Here is an 18,934-nt window from a genome sequence, read left to right on the forward strand (position 1 = left end):
ACATCTGTTTGTCTTTCTGCCCTTTGAAATGTGTTATCCAACAGGTTAATGTGTGGTGTGAGTAGCCTTATTAGAAAACTAAATAGTGCATTGATTCATGTTTTTATTGAACGATTTCTCTCTCTAGGGATAATTTCCAGTGTACTCTGCAGAGTGGGAACATGTCCCCATCCCCTCTCTGTCGTGCTCTGTAACTTGTTTAGACAATGACTTCAATATCAAGTGTTAGCCTGTAATGCTCAAATCAGTTTGGTTAATGATTGATCATTGAGGGGGGATTTTTTTTTTAATGTGATGATCAGTCTGAAAATGAAGGAGTTGTTATTGTTGAGCAACACCAGGAGGACACCATCTTAGTTCAAACAGTCATGTTTATTGTCTCAGTGCATTTCCAGTAGAAAACACAGCAACGGTATGTTCCAGGGTCAGGTGACGTCAGTGTGAGGTGAGGGAAGTGAGCCAACAGTAGGACTCCAACCGTCTGAGGATAAATAAGCAGTCCTCCCAACCTCAGACAGCTGACGCTTTGGCCACATTAGAGGATGTCGTGCTTCACATACAGAGTACTCAGAATACATACCTGTACATCGTTCACTTGGTGTAAACAGTTACATTTATCATGTGAAAGTTCATCCTTCTCCCATAAATGTGGAGTGAATGTGTGTGTGTAATCTGGGGTATGTATGTGATAGATTTATAATAGGATGTAGTTAGTACAGGCCAGGACCCACTACCTTATTACCGTGACATGTAACAACTACAGCCCTTTAGATTACATTCACCTTACAGCAGCACTGACATCAACCTGTGTGTGTGTGTGTGTGTGTGTGTGTGTGTGTGCGTGCGCGTGTTAGAGAGCAAAACATAAACTTGAGCTGAAAACTAATCTGTTTTTAAATGTAAAAACATCAACACAGGAAGTTCCACCTCTCAGCACAGGAAGTGCCTGCATACAGTGCTCATTGCCACGTCAACAGAACTCATAAGCATGACAATGCATCATAAAACACGTAACCATAGAGATAATAAAACAGCATTATATTAATGATAACAGTAAAGATGATAAAAACCAAAAGCGCTAAGTGTTAATATTGGTGGCATCTGGAGGGCACCAGTGTGTACAGGCTTTAGTTCCCTTATTAAATCCTTCATTACTGGAATCAGATGTGTTAATGCTGGGCTGGAACTAAACCCTGCCCATCCAGTAGCTCTCCAGGGTTAGTTCATTGACTCAGTGCTCCATTGCTCCGTTGCAGCGTACAACGTGTGACCCATTCTGAACTTTAACCTTCACAAAAGTGCCAGGTAGAGGGGGCAGAAAGGATTGGGGGAGAGGGTGGGGTAAGATACATCCCACCTTAGGCAGGTCTGTAGATATGGTACTGGGGGGTCTTATATGTGTACATAGAATGGATAGAACAGACCCATGTTCTACAATCCACATGTCCCATCCCTTATTGCAACACTGAAAGAGGCACCGCATTCAGCGAGATGATTAAACATTCACTATTAAATATGGTGTGCCCAGTATACATATTGTGGACCATTTATTTGATTTGTAATGTAAATCTGTTCTATGGTCTCATATGTGTTGGGGGAGGGGAGGGTCTCAACTCCATGGTCTGAAAAGTAGCTTCATCAGGCTGATGGCATCGTGGGTAACCTCCCCTCACACCCTGCCACTCCGCCTGGGAGATCCCGTAGAGCTCGGGAGGAGCACAAGGGAGGAAAGGGTGCTACTCCCAGGTAATCAGCCTATAAGAAGCCAAGGGACAGGCACCCAGCCAATGAGAAACCAGGAGACACTCCACCTCTCACTCGCTCACCCTCTTCAGCACCGAGGGAGTGGTGTCCATGAAGGACCTGGCAGGGTGTTGTGGCCAGCTAGACTGTACAGGGGTGGGCTGGGCAGAGTTGGGGCTCATCAGCATGGCACTGTAGATGTTGGAGGCTACCACCAGGATACAGAGCAGGATAGGACCGATGATCGCCCCCTCCAGACCCAGATAGTATGCTCCTCCTGCCACTGCTAGACCAGTCAGATACGGGTGGCCACCACTGTGGGGGGGGACAGACATCAACACACACTTACTTTAATATCATAACAGATTAGATTTCTCTCTCTTACACACTGATCTCATAAACAGTGAATACGCACAAACACGTACACACTCTCTCTCTCACACACACACACACACACACACTCGTACCCTGATATATCGGAGTAGATGGCTGTGTCACACACACACACACACACACACACACACACACACACACACACACACACACACACACACACACACACGTACCCTGATATATCGGAGTAGATGGCTGTGTCTACGAAGTAGGTGGGCAGCAGATGGAAGAGTAGCAGTAGCAAGGCTTTGACCCCCTCTCCCTGGGCCAGCCACAGGTCACACACAGCGGGCAGCGCGGCCCAGTACGTCCCCAGGAATGGCACTGCACCCAGGATAGCTGCCAGGGCTGAAGGGGGCGAGGGAAGAGGACACATGGAACATGTTTGACAATAGTAAGACAGAAGACTGGAATAGAACAGTCCTGTTATAATAGAACAGAATAGAACAGTCCTGTTATACAAGTTATTCATCTAATAGTTTGGACACAAGGAGGGTTTTCCTCGTCTCCAGTCTAGTCAGTCAAACATCAGCAAGTTAAGATGTTCTATTTGATCAGTCAGTTTTGAACACACTCACCAGAGGGGATGAAGACGATGTGGATGCCGAAGATGGTGTGTGTCAGCCAGGTGTAGAGACCATAGAACCCTGCCATCTTCAGAGAGGCATCAAACACCCCTCTAAAACACACACAATTAAACAAACATATGTTTTAACATGTAAAATGTGTGAAGTGTGTGTGTGGACGTGTTTAAATATTCTTGTGGGGACCAGAAGTTTAGGTTTAGGAGCTAAGGTTAGGTTTAGGAGCTAGGGTTAGGTTTAGGAGCTAAGGTTAGGTTTAGGAGCTAAGGTTAGGTTTAGGAGCTAGGGTTAGGTTTAGGAGCTAGGTTTAGGAGCTAGGGTTAGGTTTAGGAGCTAAGGTTTGGTTTAGGAGCTAGGGTTAGGTTTAGGAGTTAGGGTTAGGTTTAGGTTTAAGAGCTAGGGATAGGTTTAGGAGCTAAGGTTAGGTTTAGGAGCTAAGGTTAGGTTTAGGAGCTAGGGTTAGGTTTAGGAGCTAAGGTTAGGTTTAGGAGCTAGGGTTAGGTTTAGAAGCTAGGGTTAGGTTTAGGAGCTAAGGTTAGGTTTAGGAGCTAGGGTTAGGTTTAGAAGCTAGGGTTAGGTTTAGGAGCTAGGGTTAGGTTTAGGTTTAAGGGTTAGGTTTAGGAGCTAGGGTTAGGTTTAGGTTTAAGAGCTAGGGTTAGCTTTAGGAGCTAGGGTTAGGTTTAGGAGCTAGGGTTAGGTTTAGAAGCTAGGGTTAGGTTTAGGTTTAGGAGCTAGGGTTAGGTTTAGGAGCTAGGATTAGGTTTAGGAGCTAAGGTTAGGTTTAGGAGCTAGGGTTAGGTTTAGGAGTTAGGGTTAGGTTTAGGTTTAAGAGCTAGGGATAGGTTTAGGAGCTAAGGTTAGGTTTAGGAGCTAAGGTTAGGTTTAGGAGCTAGGGTTAGGTTTAGGAGCTAAGGTTAGGTTTAGGAGCTAGGGTTAGGTTTAGGAGCTAGGGTTAGGTTTAGGTTTAAGAGCTAGGGATAGGTTTAGGAGCTAAGGTTAGGTTTAGGAGCTAAGGTTAGGTTTAGGAGCTAGGGTTAGGTTTAGGAGCTAAGGTTAGGTTTAGGAGCTAAGGTTAGGTTTAAGAGCTAGGGTTAGGTTTAGGAGCTAGGGTTAGGTTTAAGAGCTAGGGTTAGGTTTAGGAGCTAGGGTTAGGTTTAGGTTTAAGAGCTAGGGTTAGGTTTAAGAGCTAGGGTTAGGTTTTGGAGCTAGGGTTAGGTTTAGGAGCTAAGGTTAGGTTTAAGAGCTAGGGTTAGGTTTAGGAGCTAGGGTTAGGTTTAAGAGCTAGGGTTAGGTTTAGGAGCTAGGGTTAGGTTTAAGAGCTAGGGTTAGGTTTAGGACCTAGGGTTAGGTTTAAGAGCTAGGGTTAGGTTTAGGAGCTAGGTTTAGGTTTAGGAGCTAGGGTTAGGTTTAAGAGCTAGGGTTAGGTTTAGGAGCTAGGGTTAGGTTTAAGAGCTAGGTTTAGGAGCTAGGGTTAGGTTTAGCGTTCAGGTTAGGTTTTTGGTTTAATTTGAGGGTTACAGTTACGGTTAGTGTAAGTGTATGGGTTAGGGTAAGTGTACGGGTTAGGGGTTAGGGAAAATAGGATTTAGAATGGGACTGAATTGTGTGTCCCCACAAGGTTAGCTGTACAAGACCGTGCGTGTGTGTGTGTTTATGTGTGTGCTGTGTGTGTGTACCTGATAGCCTCCTCTACAGACTGTCCTATGATGTTAGAGGATGGTCCGGGCTGGGACAGAGGAGTGAGGCTGATCACCCATTTGACAGGCTCGTAGTACTCTCCACTGGAACTCAGCAGGTAGAACAACGTCGTCAGGAATATCACCTACACACACACACACAAAAGGACACACACACACACGGACACACACTCAACAGTGTAAATATTAAGGTATGAAGGCGGAGGCACACAGAGAGAGCTATGTGTGTGTGTGTGTGTGTGTGTGTGTGTGTGTGTGTGTGTGTTACCAGGCTGAGGGCGAAGTTGAGTAGAGCTGTGCCGCTGTGGAAGAGGACAGTGAGGAGTGTGGTCGTTGTGGAGATCAGCAGCCCAACGTTCCGACTCATCACCACCCACAGAGACTCCACTATCTATAGCAGAGGATACACACGTTATACACACACACACACACACACACACACGGTACACACACGTTACACACACACACGTTACACACACACACACACGTTACACACACACACAGACACACACACACGTTACACACACGTTACACACACGTTACACACACGTTACACACAGACACACACACACACACACACACACACACACACACACACACACGTGTACTCACAGAGAGCAGTGTTTCTATGTTCTCCTGAGCGAAGGAGGCGATGTCCTGCCAGTCTAAGATCTCTCCCAGCCAGCTGTTCTGTCTCTGGACAAGCTTCTGACCACCACTACGGTTACGCCCTCCTGTATGGGTTACATTCTGAGACAGAAACACCATACAGACATACACGTAAGCACACAGACACACACACAAACATACACGTAAGCACACAGACACACACACAGACACACACACAAGCACACAGACATACACGTAAGCACACAGACACACACACAAACATACATGTAACCACACAGACACACACACACGCACGCGCACACACACACACACACAGACATACACGTAAGCACACAGACACACACACAGACACACATGTAAGCACACAGACACACACACAGACACACACACAGACATACACGTAAGCACACAGACACACACACAGACACACACGTAAGCACACAGACACACACACAGACATACACGTAAGCACACAGACACACACGCACACACACACGCACACACACACGCAGACGGTGTTGGAAGAGTGAGACATACATGAATGTATAGTGTAGTTCTGGTCTGTGTTTATAAGGGGTAATCAGTGTTTCAGTCTGTATATTCTCAAGCCAAACATGAAGATGTGACCATGTGAACCCCCCTATACTATGGTCTGATGGACCAGGCCACCCCCTGCGTTACCTTGACAAACCAGGAGTGGTACAGTCTATCCCACAGTTCCAGAACCTGCTTCTCTATGACAGCTGTGTGGTTCCCCTTTTCACCAAGCATCTTATGGAGCTACACACACACCACACACACACAATCAGTGATTTTACCAGTGTGTCTCCACCCCCCTCCCTCTCTTTCCATCTCTCTCCTGTTGTCTCTCTTACCTTGAATGTTATCCATTCTCGACCGTGCTGGTAGACGTTAGTGGCAGCTGAGTTCATAGCTTTCTGGATGACCTGTGCCTCAGGGAGCCAACTGGAGGAGAGAGAAAGAGTCAGGGACTGATTAACCAATAAAGCACCCTGTTCAGCTGTTGAGTGATGTCTATGAGAAGCCAGGGGGTTATCACCACAGGGTGGTGTGATGTCTATGAGGAGCCAGGGGGTTATCACCACAGAGTGGTGTGATGTCTATGAGGAGCCAGGGGGTTATCACTACAGGGTGGTGTGATGTCTATGAGGAGCCAGGGGGTTATCACCACAGGGTGGTGTGATGTCTATGAGGAGCCAGGGGGTTATCACCACAGGGTGGTGTGATGTCTATGAGGAGCAGGGGGTTATCACCACAGGGTGGTGTGATGTCTATGAGGAGCCAGGGGGTTATCACCACAGGGTGGTGTGATGTCTATGAGGAGCCAGGGGGTTATCACCACAGGGTGGTGTGATGTCTATGAGGGGCAAGGGGTTATCACCACAGGGTGTTGTGATGTCTATGAGGGGCAAGGGGTTATCACCACAGGGTGGTGTGATGTCTATGAGGGGCAAGGGGTTATCACCACAGGGTGGTGTGATGTCTATGAGGAGCCAGGGGGTTATCACCACAGGGTGGTGTGATGTCTATGAGGAGCCAGGGGGTTATCACCACAGGGTGGTGTGATGTCTATGAGGCCCAGGGGGTTATCACCACAGGGTGGTGTGATGTCTATGAGGCCCAGGGGGTTATCACCACAGAGTGGTGTGATGTCTATGAGGGGCAGGGGGTTATCACCACAGGCTGGTGTGATGTCTATGAGGGGCAGGGGGTTATCACCACAGGGTGGTGTGATGTCTATGAGGGGCAAGGGGTTATCACCACAGGGTGTTGTGATGTCTATGAGGGGCAGGGAGTTATCACCACAGGGTGGTGTGATGTCTATGAGGAGCCAGGGGGTTATCACCACAGGGTGGTGTGATGTCTATGAGGAGCCAGGGGGTTATCACCACAGGGTGGTGTGATGTCTATGAGGCCCAGGGGGTTATCACCACAGGCTGGTGTGATGTCTATGAGGAGCCAGGGGGTTATCACCACAGGGTGGTGTGATGTCTATGAGGAGCCAGGGGGTTATCACCACAGGGTGGTGTGATGTCTATGAGGAGCCAGGGGGTTATCACCACAGGGTGGTGTGATGTCTATGAGGCCCAGGGGGTTATCACCACAGGCTGGTGTGATGTCTATGAGGGGCAGGGGGTTATCACCACAGGGTGGTGTGATGTCTATGAGGGGCAAGGGGTTATCACCACAGGGTGGTGTGATGTCTATGAGGGGCAGGGAGTTATCACCACAGGGTGTTGTGATGTCTATGAGGGGCAGGGAGTTATCACCACAGGGTGTTGTGATGTCTATGAGGGGCAGGGAGTTATCACCACAGGGTGGTGTGATGTCTATGAGAGGCCCAGTCCACTGCTCACCTAGTTAACCCCCAGGCCCAGTCCACTGCTCACCTAGTTAACCCCCAGGCCCAGTCCACTGCTCACCTAGTTAACCCCCAGGCCCAGTCCACTGCTCACCTAGTTAACCCCCAGGCCCATTCCACTGCTCACCTAGTTAACCCCCAGGCCCAGTCTACTGCTCACCTAGTTAACCCCCAGGACCAGTCCACTGCTCACCTAGTTAACCCCCAGGCCCAGTCCACTGCTCACCTAGTTAACCCCCAGGCCCAGTCCACTGCTCACCTAGTTAACACCCAGGCCCATTCCACCGCTCTGTCAGAGCTGAGTGCCTTTGAGCCGTCTGTACCATGAAGAGATGAATGTTGGGTAAATAAAGCAGTTCTGGCTGGATGACAATCTATTCAACCTCCAGTGCCTCCAAGCCACCAGCAAGACCTCAACTCAACACATCTTTACACAGCAATATGTCCTCTCCCACTCACCAGAATCCATGTAGCATTCACTGAGCCTGTCTCCTCCGTCTACAACTCCGGCAGTCTCAGCAAGACACACATCATTGGTCAACAACTCACCATATATCAAGAAGAGCCCACCTTCCACATCATTGGTCAACAACGCACCCCCCAGCAAGAAGAGCTCACTTTCCACATTAATGGTCAACAACTCACCCCCCAGCAAGAAGAGCTCACTTTCCACATTAATGGTCAACAACTCACCACCCAGCAAGAACAGCCCACCTTTCCCAGTGTTTTCCACAAGTACATAGTACCCTGCCAAATAGAAAAAGTAGCCAGCGATGTTGCACAGCGCGTTCAGCCAATGGTGATGGAAAAAATTGGGTTTATTAAGACTATTAAAGATAGTGAAGGAGGGAAATTACAACTTTTCAGGCTGAATGAAGGACGTTTTATGTGCGAGCCAGTCCACGGGGGAAACCAGTGTATGTATTACTGGGAATGCAAATCAATCAGACAGTCGTGCAGATCTAGCGCCCACTATCGGCTGCCTAAGTACATAGCCTACTATGCACCACCACTCCGCGTGGCTACCTAAGTAAATAGCCTACTATGTGCCACCACTCCGCGTGGCTGGCTAAGTAAATAGCCTACTATGCACCACCACTCCACGTGGCTGGCTAAGTAAATAGCCTACTATGCGCCACCACTCCACGTGGCTACCTAAGTAAATAGCCTACTATGCGCCACCACTCCGCGTGGCTGGCTAAGTAAATAGCCTACTATGCGCCACCACTCCACGTGGCTACCTAAGTAAATAGCCTACTATGCACCACCACTCCACGTGGCTGGCTAAGTAAATAGCCTACTATGCGCCACCACTCCACGTGGCTACCTAAGTAAATAGCCTACTATGCGCCACCACTCCGCGTGGCTGGCTAAGTAAATAGCCTACTATGCGCCACCACTCCACGTGGCTACCTAAGTAAATAGCCTACTATGCGCCACCACTCCGCGTGGCTGGCTAAGTAAATAGCCTACTATGCACCACCACTCCGTGTGGCTGGCTAAGTAAATAGCCTACTATGCACCACCACTCCACGTGGCTGCCTAAGTAAATAGCCTACTATGCGCCACCACTCCGCGTGGCTACCTAAGTAAATAGCCTACTATGCGCCACCACTCCACGTGGCTGGCTAAGTAAATAGCCTACTATGCACCACCACTCCACGTGGCTACCTAAGTAAATAGCCTACTATGCACCACCACTCCGCGTGGCTGGCTAAGTAAATAGCCTACTATGCACCACCACTCCACGTGGCTACCTAAGTAAATAGCCTACTATGCACCACCACTCCACGTGGCTACCTAAGTAAATAGCCTACTATGCACCACCACTCCGCGTGGCTACCTAAGTAAATAGCCTACTATGCCCCACCACTCCGCGTGGCTGGCTAAGTAAATAGCCTACTATGCACCACCACTCCGCGTGGCTACCTAAGTAAATAGCCTACTATGCCCCACCACTCCGCGTGGCTGGCTAAGTAAATAGCCTACTATGCACCACCACTCCGCGTGGCTACCTAAGTAAATAGCCTACTATGCCCCACCACTCCACGTGGCTGGCTAAGTAAATAGCCTACTATGCACCACCACTCCGCGTGGCTACCTAAGTAAATAGCCTACTATGCGCCACCACTCCACGTGGCTACCTAAGTAAATAGCCTACTATGCCCCACCACTCCGCGTGGCTGGCTAAGTAAATAGCCTACTATGCGCCACCACTCCGCGTGGCTACCTAAGTAAATAGCCTACTATGCGCCACCACTCCGCGTGGCTGGCTAAGTAAATAGCCTACTATGCGCCACCACTCCACGTGGCTACCTAAGTAAATAGCCTACTATGCACCACCACTCCGCGTGGCTACCTAAGTAAATAGCCTACTATGCGCCACCACTCCACGTGGCTACCTAAGTAAATAGCCTACTATGCCCCACCACTCCACGTGGCTACCTAAGTAAATAGCCTACTATGCACCACCACTCCACGTGGCTACCTAAGTAAATAGCCTACTATGCCCCACCACTCCACGTGGCTGGCTAAGTAAATAGCCTACTATGCACCACCACTCCACGTGGCTACCTAAGTAAATAGCCTACTATGCACCACCACTCCGCGTGGCTACCTAAGTAAATAGCCTACTATGCGCCACCACTCCACGTGGCTACCTAAGTAAATAGCCTACTATGCCCCACCACTCCGCGTGGCTGGCTAAGTAAATAGCCTACTATGCGCCACCACTCCGCGTGGCTGCCTAAGTAAATAGCCTACTATGCGCCACCACTCCGCGTGGCTGGCTAAGTAAATAGCCCACTATGCGCCACCACTCCGCGTGGCTGGCTATGTGAAACACACCAAAGAAAATACATGAATGTGTCAGAAAATAATCATTCGGCAAAGTCGTAAATTTCACCTCATCGTCACATCACATTACATGTGCGTGCAAATTCACAGGCATCATGCTCTCTCCCTCAGTGTAAAATCATTTGACTGCAACCAAAGATCTGTATATAATGACGAGATGCTCATGTCTCTGCCCAAACAATGGGAGTCGTTGTCCCAAAGATGGGAAGGCAGGTGACAAGCTTAGGTCCAAAATAAGAACATAGAAACGCATTGGACAGATTTTGGCGAGCGTGAAACCTCTCACTTTGCCTCTTCCTCTCTGCTGAATTTCCCTGTCATCACTCACTTTGTGACTGACCAGCGCCTGTCCTATAAATAGATCGCTAGAAGAAGGAAAGTAGCCTAGTTAATATGAAGTGGAAAATGTAGCTGGCTGAAAATGAGTCTGTAACCGGCTGATTAGCTGACTGCCGATGCTAATGGAAAACACTGCCTTCCACATCAAAACTCACCCCCCCAGCAAGAAGAGCTCACCTTCCAGATCAACAACTCACCCCCCCAGCAAGAAGAGCTCACCTTCCACATCAACAACTCACCCCCCAGCAAGAAGAGCCCTCCTTCCACATCAACAACTCACCCCCCAGCAAGAAGAGCTCACCTTCCACATCAAAACTCACCCCCCAGCAAGAAGAGCTCATCTTCCACATCAACAACTCACCCCCCAGCAAGAAGAGCCCTCCTTCCACATCAACAACTCACCCCCCAGCAAGAAGAGCTCACCTTCCACATCAACAACTCACCCCCCAGCAAGAAAAGCTCACCTTCCACATCAAAACTCGCCCCCCAGCAAGAAGAGCTCATCTTCCACATCAACAACTCACCCCCCAGCAAGAAGAGCTCACCTTCCACATCAACAACTCACCCCCCCAGCAAGAAGAGCTCACCTTCCACATCAAAACTCACCCCCCAGCAAGAAGAGCTCACCTTCCACATCAACAACTCACCCCCCAGCAAGAAGAGCTCACTTTCCACATCGATGGTCAACAACTCACCCACCCAGCAAGAAGAGCTCACCTTCCACATCAACAACTCACCCCCCAGCAAGAAGAGCTCACCTTCCACATCAACAACTCACCCCCCCAGCAAGAAGAGCTCACCTTCCACATCAAAACTCACCCCCAGCAAGAAGAGCTCACCTTCCAGATCAACAACTCACCCCCTAGCAAGAAGAGCTCACCTTCCACATCAACAACTCACCCCCCCAGCAAGAAGAGCTCACCTTCCACATCAAAACTCACCCCCCAGCAAGAAGAGCTCACCTTCCACATCAAAACTCACCCCCCAGCAAGAAGAGCTCACCTTCCACATCAACAACTCACCCCCCAGCAAGAAGAGCTCACTTTCCACATCGATGGTCAACAACTCACCCCCCCAGCAAGAAGAGCTCACCTTCCACATCAACAACTCACCCCCCAGAAAGAAGAGCTCACCTTCCACATCAAAACTCACCCCCCAGCAAGAAGAGCTCACCTTCCACATCAATGGTCAACATCAATGGTCACATACTGTACCTTGGCAATGTCTAATTTGGAGAACCTGGCTAGCAACCGACACACCTGGTGTTCCACCTGGATGTCACACACCTCCAGGACATAATCACAGAGGAGAATCCAACATGAACCCCAGCAGCAGGGGCAACACACTCCTCCTGTGGCAAACCATGCAGGTCTGGCTTTGGCCTGCACAGCCACTGGCACAACCACAACCCCACACAGTAATCACACCTCTGTGACAATTGGGAGTAACGTCATCATCAATAATGATGGACAGCCAAGTGTACAAGGTGTGTGTGTGTGTGTGTGTGTGTGTGTGTGTGTGTGTGTGTGTGTGTGTGTGTGTGTGTGTGTGTGTGTGTGTGTGTGTGTGTGTCTCACTTGGCCCATTCTGGATGGCTGGACACAGTCTCGTTGATAAGGTTACTGGTGACCTCTATGATATGAACACTCTCATGATGAACCTACAGAGAGAGAGAGAGAGAGAGAGAGAGAGTGAGGTTATGCTGAAAATAGCCTATATCTCAATTAGCTATGTACAGTGGAAGAGGAGGAAATCAAACTATGGTAAGCTCTGAGGAACACACAGTACCGCACCATAGCAGTGAGCAGGAGACCCATGAGCAGAGTTCCTGTCACCAGCAGGAAGATGATGAAGATACTGATGAGTTTATCCAGGGAGCGCTCTAACCATATGACCATCTACAGAGAGAGAGAGAGAGAGAGAGAGAGAGAGAGAGAGAGAACAGACAAAGAGTGAGAGAAAAGAGAGAGTGATATAAAAGAAAGGGAAAGGTGAAAGAGAGACATAAGTCAGTATCTGCCATTAGGAGTTGTCGCAGATGTGACTGGACACATGGAGAAACCTGTGTCCTTCTCCCCTGGGAAACCAGAGACCAAGGCAGACATTCTGTGTCTGAACTAAACCCTACCGCCGCCATCTTGGATCCTGAGAACAGCCTGTGTACACAGACACACTCTATCACACACCATGCATGAGTGCACGCATGTTAAACCCCAGGGCTGTGTGTGAGACGTGTGCTCTGTCTGCAATCTCTTTACACGTCTTTATTGTAACTTTTAAGAGGCAGTTCCTCTAAGGGCCACAGAGAAGGACAGTCACTTCCCAGTATTTAGGTTTCTCTATGTCCCCTGCCTTATAACAACCCTATGATACCTTATGACAGCATTATGACGCCTTCCTAAGAGACCTGGGAGTGTGTGAGGTCACTGAGGAAGAATGCTGAACGTTACCATCAGGAGGCTGGAGGTGACGGTGAGATGTTAGTAAGACAGTGTCCCAGTGGTATTACACAACATGGCCACTGACCTGACAGCACATGAAGCAATATGGTGGCAACCTCAGAGTATTGAAACACATCCTGAGTCAACACATAACAGAACGAGAAGCTGAGAGAACTAGAAAATCTACAATATAGACTCTACAGAAATATAGACTACAGCAAAGCTCAGCTCAAGACCAGTCAGAATCAGAATTGGTTTGATGTAACTGCTGTTTTAAAGGTAGACTCAGCGATATGATGTAGATGCACAAAGTAACCAGCGAGTTGGTCAATTTCCACAACAACTAAGAGCGTTGGAGAGAGAGGCTCAACTTCTCCTCTGTTTTGGTCCCGTAGCTAGCACGCTCTATCAGTGTGAAGCGAACCTGTGAACATGCACGGATACTGTGTGACTGTGTGAAAGCGAAGTCTTGTATCTCACTCATCTCAATATCAGTCGTGCTGCTTGAGGCTGAGTCTACCTTTAAAGATGCTAATCTAACGCCTTCACTACAGAATAGTCATTTATATGGATGTCCCCCCCTGTCCAATATGGATCAGACTCCAATTCAATTCAACCCAACCCAGTACCAGCTCAGTCCCACCCCTCCCAAACCCATGTAACCCCCAGGACACCACCCAGATCTTTCTTTAGGAAGTCTGCTAATGCCATGGTACAGCGCTTCATTTCCAGAACTAGGGAATAGCAGGGGGCGTCTACCCTGTCTTGGTAATAGTAGGGGCAGCCCTTCCCCCCCAACCCAACCCCCCCGGCACTCCCCTCAGCTTGGTCTAAAGCAGTCTCTTCTCTCCATGCACCTCACACACGCTCAGAAGCCAACCAGCCAATCAAATCACAGAGGAGAAGCTACGGAAGGTTGAGGAGCCAATAAATGAGCTCGCCCCACCGTAGCTTCACCACAACAGAAGCAGGAAGCAGGGAGGAAGTGAGGTCAGCGAGGGGCGGAGACAGGATGGAGGGATGGTTACAGCGTCACTCCAAGCTACTATAGGGCGCTCACACTGCTTCACATACTCTCTTTCTTCCTTCCTTTATCATTCTCTCTCTTTTGTTCTCGGACTATTTCACACTCATACACAATCTTCCTCTTCTTCTCTCTTTCATTCTCATTTTGACATTATCAGACACACACTTTCATGCTCTCTCTCTCTCTCTCTCTCTCTCCCTCTCTCTCCCTCTCTCAGCAGAGCTCTCCTCCAGAACATTACCTGCTTGTTAAGCCAATGCCAGAGCTTCAGGAGGAGACAAAGAGACATTGGGGAAATTATTATTTGACAGACCTGTGAAGCAATCATCACATGGTTCCCAAGCACAAACAACACAGATTGTGATTGGATACAGGCAGTAAAGGGGGGCTTTAGAAAACAGGAAGTGCTGCAGGGTATTTCTGATTGGATGCAGGGAGTGAATGCCGTTCTGATTGGATACCAGATGTGTCAACGTGTGCTTGAGCAGAATACAAAAAAACAACAAAACGGTGCAGACAAAAAGAGAGCGAGAGTGCAATATTTTTTCTTCTTTCCTCAATGAGGTGTAGAGGTGAAGACGAGGGGGGTTAGACAAGGGAGTGAGAGGAGGGGGGTGAGACAAGGGGGTAAGACGAGGGGGTGAGACAAGGGGGTAAGACGAGGGGGGTGAGATGAGCGGGTGAGACAAGAGGTAAAACAATTAAGTGACATCATTCAGTAGTAATATAACCTGTAGGGAGATCATTCAGTAGTAATATTAACCTGTAGGGAGATCATTCAGTAGTAATATTAACCTGTAGGGAGATCATTCAATAGTAATATTAACCTGTAGGGAGATCATTCAGTAGTAATATTAACCTGTAGGGAGATCATTCAGTAGTAATATAACCTGTAGGGAGATCATTCAGTAGTAATATTAACCTGTAGGGAGATCATTCAGTAGTAATATTAACCTGTAGGGAGATCATTCAGTAGTAATATAACCTGTAGGGAGATCATTCAGTAGTAATATTAACCTGTAGAGCGATCATTCAGTAGTAATATTAACTCATTCATATATCATAGAGAAGACCAGCTCCTGCCTCTTCACCCAGCTTCAACACTTACCTTAACTGTCCAGAACCGTTACCCCAGGGTAGACAGGACACTACCCTGCTGCTAGCCGATCAAAATCACAGAATCACGGTGGATAACAATTGTGTTGTATCTTGTCTACAGTGTTGTATGCATCAGAACCCTCCAGCGGTGACCAGAGATAGATCAGGAAGTGGTTTATAAAAATACAGGGTGGCTGTGTGTCTCGGGGAGGTGGCAGGGTGGCTGTGTGTCTCGGGGAGGTGGCAGGGTGGCTGTGTGTCTCAGGGAGGTTGGCAGGGTGGCTGTGTGTCTCGGGGAGGTGGCAGGGTGGCTGTGTGTCTCAGGGAGGTTGGCAGGGTGGCTGTGTGTCTCAGGGAGGTTGGCAGGGTGGCTGTGTGTCTCGGGGAGGTTGGCAGGGTGGCTGTGTGTCTCAGGGAGGTTGGCAGGGTGGCTGTGTGTCTCGGGGAGGTGGCAGGGTGGCTGTGTGTCTCGGGGAGGTGGCAGGGTGGCTGTGTGTCTCAGGGGGGTTGGCAGGGTGGCTGTGTGTCTCAGGGGGGTTGGCAGGGTGGCTGTGTGTCTCAGGGAGGTTGGCAGGGTGGCTGTGTGTCTCAGGGAGGTGGCAGGGTGGCTGTTTGTCTTATGGGGTTGGCCGGGGGGGTGGGCCATTACCTTGGTGTCAACGCGTAGCAGGAACTGAACGAGTCCTTTGATTGGTCCAGGCATGATGGCGTCCTGTCGCTCACGGCCAAACTTCTCCAGTCCTACCCACCATGACGACAGAGTCTTCTCAGCGAATCGCTTCAGACCAAAATGTACCACCAGCTTCTTCAACACCCACACTGCAACACACACACACACACAAACACACACACTGTTATGCATTTTTGTGTGTGTGTGTGTGTGTGTGTGTGTGTGTGTGTGTGTGTGTGTGTTTCAGATATTACCAGCCACTGGGATAGGCAGTAGTTGTAGCATCCAGAGATTGAGCCAGACTTGGACCAGTACAAAAGCCCAGGCCAGCAGGACAAAGTAGATATCACTGGCTCTTTGGGACCCCTTCTCCTTCTGGAAGAGACCCCTCAGCTCAGGACGGGCCTGACGGGGGAACGGGAAGACAGAGGGGGGACCGGAAGGGCCAGGGCCCACAGAGTCCACCCCATCTACAGAGAGAGAGGAGGGGGAGATGAGGAAAGGAAGGAGTGAGGAGAGGAGAGATGAGAGGTGTTAAGCCGTTGTGACTGTGACAGTCAAGACAATGAAGTATATTTGGATTGAAAACGTGATGGAAAGTGGTCGTTAAATCAGTCCAAACCTTCAACATCTACTGAATTAATATAGAATTATGACTTAGAGAGCTTTTTGTGGCTGATGGTTAGTTACTGCAGTACAACGCCTACGTGTGTGTGTGTGTGTGTGTGTGTGTGTGTGTGTGTGTGTGTGTGTGTGTGTGTGTGTGTGTGTGTGTGTGTGTGTGTGTGTGTGTGTGTGTGTGTGTTATCTGACCTGCGGAGACACTACTGGTGCTGGTATCTCTCTCGGGGCCCAAGTGGAGGTTACTGCAGGAGATGGCCATGTAGATGGTGTTAGCAGCGAACGACAACACCTGTCCTGACAGCTCACCCGAGTTGCCAGGGACAGGTGGTTTCTCTTGAGAGCCCACGATGAGGAGCGTGACCATGATTACAAACACAGGAACTCTCCACGAGCCAGTCAGAGACACTAGAGAGAGAAGCATGGGGGAGAGGGGGAGGTATATGGTGGGAGGGGAGTATGGCAATGTGATGATTAATGAACAGTAGACTCCTTTTGAAACTACATCAGAATGTACTACCCCCCCCCCACCTGTAAATACCTCTGTCCTAGCAGTGCTTCAGCTCTCATCAGAATGTACTACCCCCCCCCCCGCCCCCCCATGTAAATACCTCTGTCCTAGCAGTGCTTCAGCTCTCATCAGAATGTACTACCCCCCCCGCCCCCCCCATGTAAATACCTCTGTCCTAGCAGTGCTTCAGCTCTCATCAGAATGTACTACTACACCCCCCCCCCCCCCCCCTGTAAATACCTCTGTCCTAGCAGTGCTTCAGCTCTCAGAATCTTTTAACATTTCCGCCTGAAGGTTAACACCCCTCCCTCTCTCCCAGCACACTACCAGCTATCGATTAATACTAAAGACTAAATATCCTGAGACCACGGCCACACACTTGACCTTTATACACTTCCTTATCTTATGATGGAACATAAGTTACCTCCACTCCCTCTCCCACTCCCTCTCCCTCTCCCTCTTCCACTCCCCTGTCTGTATCCAGGTAGAAGAATAGAACATGCTGTCCAGACAGGTCCAGGCATGGCTCTCACTCACATAGCTCCTCCTCTCTCTCCCTCTCTCCCCCTCTCCTCACCCAGGTAGAAGAGTAGTATGGTCCAGACAGGTACAGACATAGTCCTCAGGTATCTCTCTGTACCGGGGCTCCATTTGCAGGCTACAGCCAGCACATACCCCAACACCACTGTCATCACCTAGAGAGAGGAAGACAGGAAGATAGAAGATGGGGGGGGGGGGGGGGCGTAGAGCAAGAGAGAGGGGGGGCAGAGCGAGAGAGAAGATGGTGGAGGGAGTAGAGAGAGAGAGAGAGAGAGAGAAGTTGAGGGAGGAAGTAGAGAGAGAGAGAGACAGAGACGATGATGAGGGAGTAGAGAGAAATCTAAATGTAGTTAGCTGAGTACTTGATTCATGTAAGGGCTGCATTACAGTCTTATCCCCTGCCCATCCTGTTGTAGGCTACAGTATTGGAAAAGCCTTTCTTATTGTTGTGGGGGCCTTCCTCCCTCAGCGTCAGTGGTGTCCCTGTCACTCACCCACACATAGTGGAAGCAGTCCAGCGCGCTCCCGATGACGCCACACACGTGCCCGATGATCACCTGCATGCCAATGACGCTCCAGAACAGGTAAAAGAAGTAAATGAGTGGCGCGCCTGCCCCGATCACCAGCAGCACCGTAAGCCTCTCCAGCACCAGACCCCCCAGGAAATCCACCCCGTGGTTGAAACACCACACCGGGACCAGCAGCGTCCCCAGGAGTATCGGCGTCCCGCTGTCCTGCAGGCCGTTGAGCCAGGAGCGTCCCAGCCGGGCTAGGGAGTGTTTAAATGGGTGTAGGAAGGTCCCGCAGAGAACGGCCCAGAGCAGTGGTCTCAGAAAGGCTTCCAGGATAAAGAAGACTAGCACAGCCGCTCCACAACAGATAGCCACGAAAATCATCGCTCCTGTGTTGTAGAAGGCCTGTTTGATGTTCTTGTCGAATTTGAGGGAGGAAGGCTGGCTGAGTAGCTGGCTCATCATGCCCACCGCTGGCTGGACGCTCTCGGAGAACGAGACGTAGTGAGGCCGGGCGGAACTAGGGGTTTCCGCGGGAGAGGAAGGAGCCGGCTCTGCCTCCGGCCCCGAGTCCTCCTCGTCTGCCATCTTCAATGAATCCGCCTCGGTCTGCGTTCCTCCTGCGGATCCCACCCAATTCCACCACAGACGGAAGAAGAAGCGTTCGTTTCCAGGATCTTTGATACCACTATCACACATGAGGAACAACACAACACTAGACGTACTGGTGACGTAACCGTCGCAAGGTATGATGGGTATTGTAGCTGGCTGGTGCCAGACAGAGCTGTGCTCGCTGCTTAGTTTGCTGCTAGTAGCCTACTCTTTGGAATGCCCAGTTGAACTACACACAGAAACGTGAATAAACAGACCTTTGTCAGGAGGATCACCA

The 18,934-nt window shown here is 49.6% G+C and overlaps 1 protein-coding gene across 2 annotated transcripts; it reads right to left on the bottom strand.

Annotated features, from left to right (window-relative positions):
- Positions 1-353: 353 nt before the first annotated feature.
- tmem245 (transmembrane protein 245) lies at positions 354-18,796 on the bottom strand. 2 transcript variants are annotated; one of them, XM_036961939.1, is made up of 16 exons: positions 18,028-18,796; positions 17,571-17,688; positions 16,675-16,890; positions 16,116-16,331; positions 15,841-16,010; positions 14,335-14,358; positions 12,419-12,523; positions 12,203-12,285; positions 5,923-6,013; positions 5,729-5,827; positions 5,030-5,167; positions 4,686-4,808; positions 4,397-4,542; positions 2,715-2,815; positions 2,310-2,484; positions 354-2,058 (listed from the first exon to the last, which is right to left on the bottom strand). In XM_036961939.1, the coding sequence occupies exons 1-16, from the start codon at positions 18,742-18,744 to the stop codon at positions 1,815-1,817; spliced, it is 2,766 nt and encodes a 921-aa protein (XP_036817834.1). In that variant the 5' UTR covers positions 18,745-18,796; the 3' UTR covers positions 354-1,814. The 2 variants fall into 2 exon arrangements, with proteins under 2 accessions (XP_036817834.1, XP_036817840.1); XM_036961945.1 differs by lacking the exon at positions 14,335-14,358 and having other exon boundaries at positions 18,028-18,794.
- Between the last annotated feature and the right edge of the window lie 138 nt (positions 18,797-18,934).

The sequence above is a fragment of the Oncorhynchus mykiss genome, chromosome 2 (genome assembly GCF_013265735.2).
Source record: "Oncorhynchus mykiss isolate Arlee chromosome 2, USDA_OmykA_1.1, whole genome shotgun sequence".
NCBI classification, from domain to species: Eukaryota; Metazoa; Chordata; class Actinopteri; order Salmoniformes; family Salmonidae; genus Oncorhynchus; species Oncorhynchus mykiss.